The sequence below is a fragment of the Cucumis sativus genome (assembly GCF_000004075.3).
Source record: "Cucumis sativus mitochondrion chromosome 1, complete sequence".
Classification (NCBI taxonomy): domain Eukaryota; kingdom Viridiplantae; phylum Streptophyta; class Magnoliopsida; order Cucurbitales; family Cucurbitaceae; genus Cucumis; species Cucumis sativus.
The window spans coordinates 1,189,264-1,191,202 of NC_016005.1; the positions used below are offsets into that span (position 1 = coordinate 1,189,264).

A 1,939-nucleotide genomic window follows, 5' to 3' on the forward strand; every position below is an offset into this window, starting at 1 on the left:
CTATTCATTGAAAGGAAAGGGGGAGCCGCTAATTAGAACTCGAGGGTCAACTCCTGAGGGCAACTAAGCAGCGAGACCAGTCCTCCGGTCTCTCAATTCACTGCTCTTAACTATTCCTTGCTCCTCGGGTCAAGATGCGCCATAAGACAGGTCCTCCGGACTGCGACTGAGGCGCAATGAAATATGCGAGGAGAAAAGATGGAATTTTCTTGCTTAAGCACCTAGCATCTCATCACAATACAAGCTAAAACCACTGATGAGTCATAGCTTTACGAGATAGCAGTCTATAAAGAGAATAAGAAGAGAATAAGATCTTATTCCGCTTTCTAGACTCCTTTCATCTTCTCCCAGGCAAACTGAGCTCACTAGCTTGATGCCCAGCTCTTGCTTTTTCGAATTCTATGAAATCCCTCAAAATAGTACTTATGACTGAGTTGGGACAATAACCTATGGGAAGGATTGATTTGAGGATGAGGCATTAGCATACTGACTCGCCTTCTTCCTTCTTAGTCCAATCTCGAATGGAACTTTGTTTGAGGACTCCTAGATAGGAAATGAATCAAATAAGTAAGCTCTTCTTTCATTTCTTTGGGTTACTGGCGCACAATATCCCTTTCTTATGGAGCCTTGTTCCTCTCCTTTCAGTCTCGCCCTTGATTTTAGCAAGAAATCCAAGAAATCTAAGCTGGTGTATTGATTTTTTTTGGAAGAAAATAAATCTAGTGTGTGCGAGCTTCAATCTTTTCTTTTTCTTTTTTTCAAATTCAAATTCCATTTTTTTCTCAAAAAGCCGCTCCACGGTGGTAAAGTCTCATCTTGTGTCTTGGCCGAAGTGACAATAGTCACATGGAACCCTAGAGTATTAGAGAAGATCTCAAAATGATCTGCCAGTTCCGGGAAGAATTCGAAAAACTCCGTTTCCATCGGGAATTGAATGGAGTTTTTCCGTATTTCGCCCGGAGAATTTAAGAAAGACAGTACTATTCCTATAATTATTTTGAAAAAAAAATGAAACATTGAATGCCCTCGGAGAGTGCTTTCTCGTGCTAGGTCACTGACATATCCTTTGTCTTTATTTGACTCCAAGAATGGATTGGATCGAAAGGACTTTCCTGTCGAACCCCTTGTCTGTATCAATTTCTGACCGCGCAGAATCTCCATAGCCAATTTTCCATTTTTGCTTCTGAAATCATAGGGTTCCTTTGGCACGACTCTTATTTCAGACGATCCAGGAACTTCCATAACGTTGGTGTAATTCAGTTTGAGCAACGGCTCCTGACGTGATATATCTTCGTAATGAAACTGGAGTTGTAGGCTCGGACCCATTCCTAAGGGAAAAGAGGGCCCCAAGCTTATATACCCCCGGACAGGGAGGTCTAGAATTCCACAGCGATGAATGACCCCAGATAAGGCCAGTTCTGGGAGACAGATAAGGGGATTGAGTACAGAGATGCAATGAAACCGGGTGTGAATCGGGTACTCGCCTTAATTATGAGAGGCTGAACAATCCTCTTGCCCAAATTGACCAGAATGAATGCATCTTGCTTTCTCTGGACAGGGCTCAAGAGTGAACAGTGGAAAAAAAAGACTGGTGGAGAAGTGGCTATTAAAAGGTTTGAGAGGGCCAATGGAATTGATGCGAAATCCTTTTTCCTATAGTCAATGCCCACGGAGCGGGTTAGTGGAATTAAGAGGTCCGACTAGAAACTGAAAGGAGTCAATAAACAAGGTTCAAAGAATATTGACAGATCCATTGAGGCGGATGAATGAAGAAAAAAAGGACGAAAAAGAAAGGTCCAGGCGCAAAGAATTTGCGAAGAACTGTTGTTGAGCTATTCTAAAATAGTCCTTCGCCTAAGAGCGCAAACCAAAGGCAAAGGCTCCATAAGACAGGGATATTGTAAGGCGGTCGATGACCAAAGTCAAATTATCTAATGGA

The 1,939-nt window shown here is 42.4% G+C and overlaps 1 protein-coding gene across 1 annotated transcript, besides 1 other annotated feature; it reads right to left on the bottom strand.

Annotated features, from left to right (window-relative positions):
- Window positions 1–385: 385 nt before the first annotated feature.
- Window positions 386–681: a sequence feature (chloroplast-like DNA).
- A 54-nt stretch (window positions 682–735) lies between these two features.
- rpl5 (ribosomal protein L5) lies at window positions 736–1,326 on the bottom strand. The gene has a single exon. The coding sequence runs from the start codon at window positions 1,324–1,326 to the stop codon at window positions 736–738; it is 591 nt and encodes a 196-aa protein (YP_004849341.1).
- Between the last annotated feature and the right edge of the window lie 613 nt (window positions 1,327–1,939).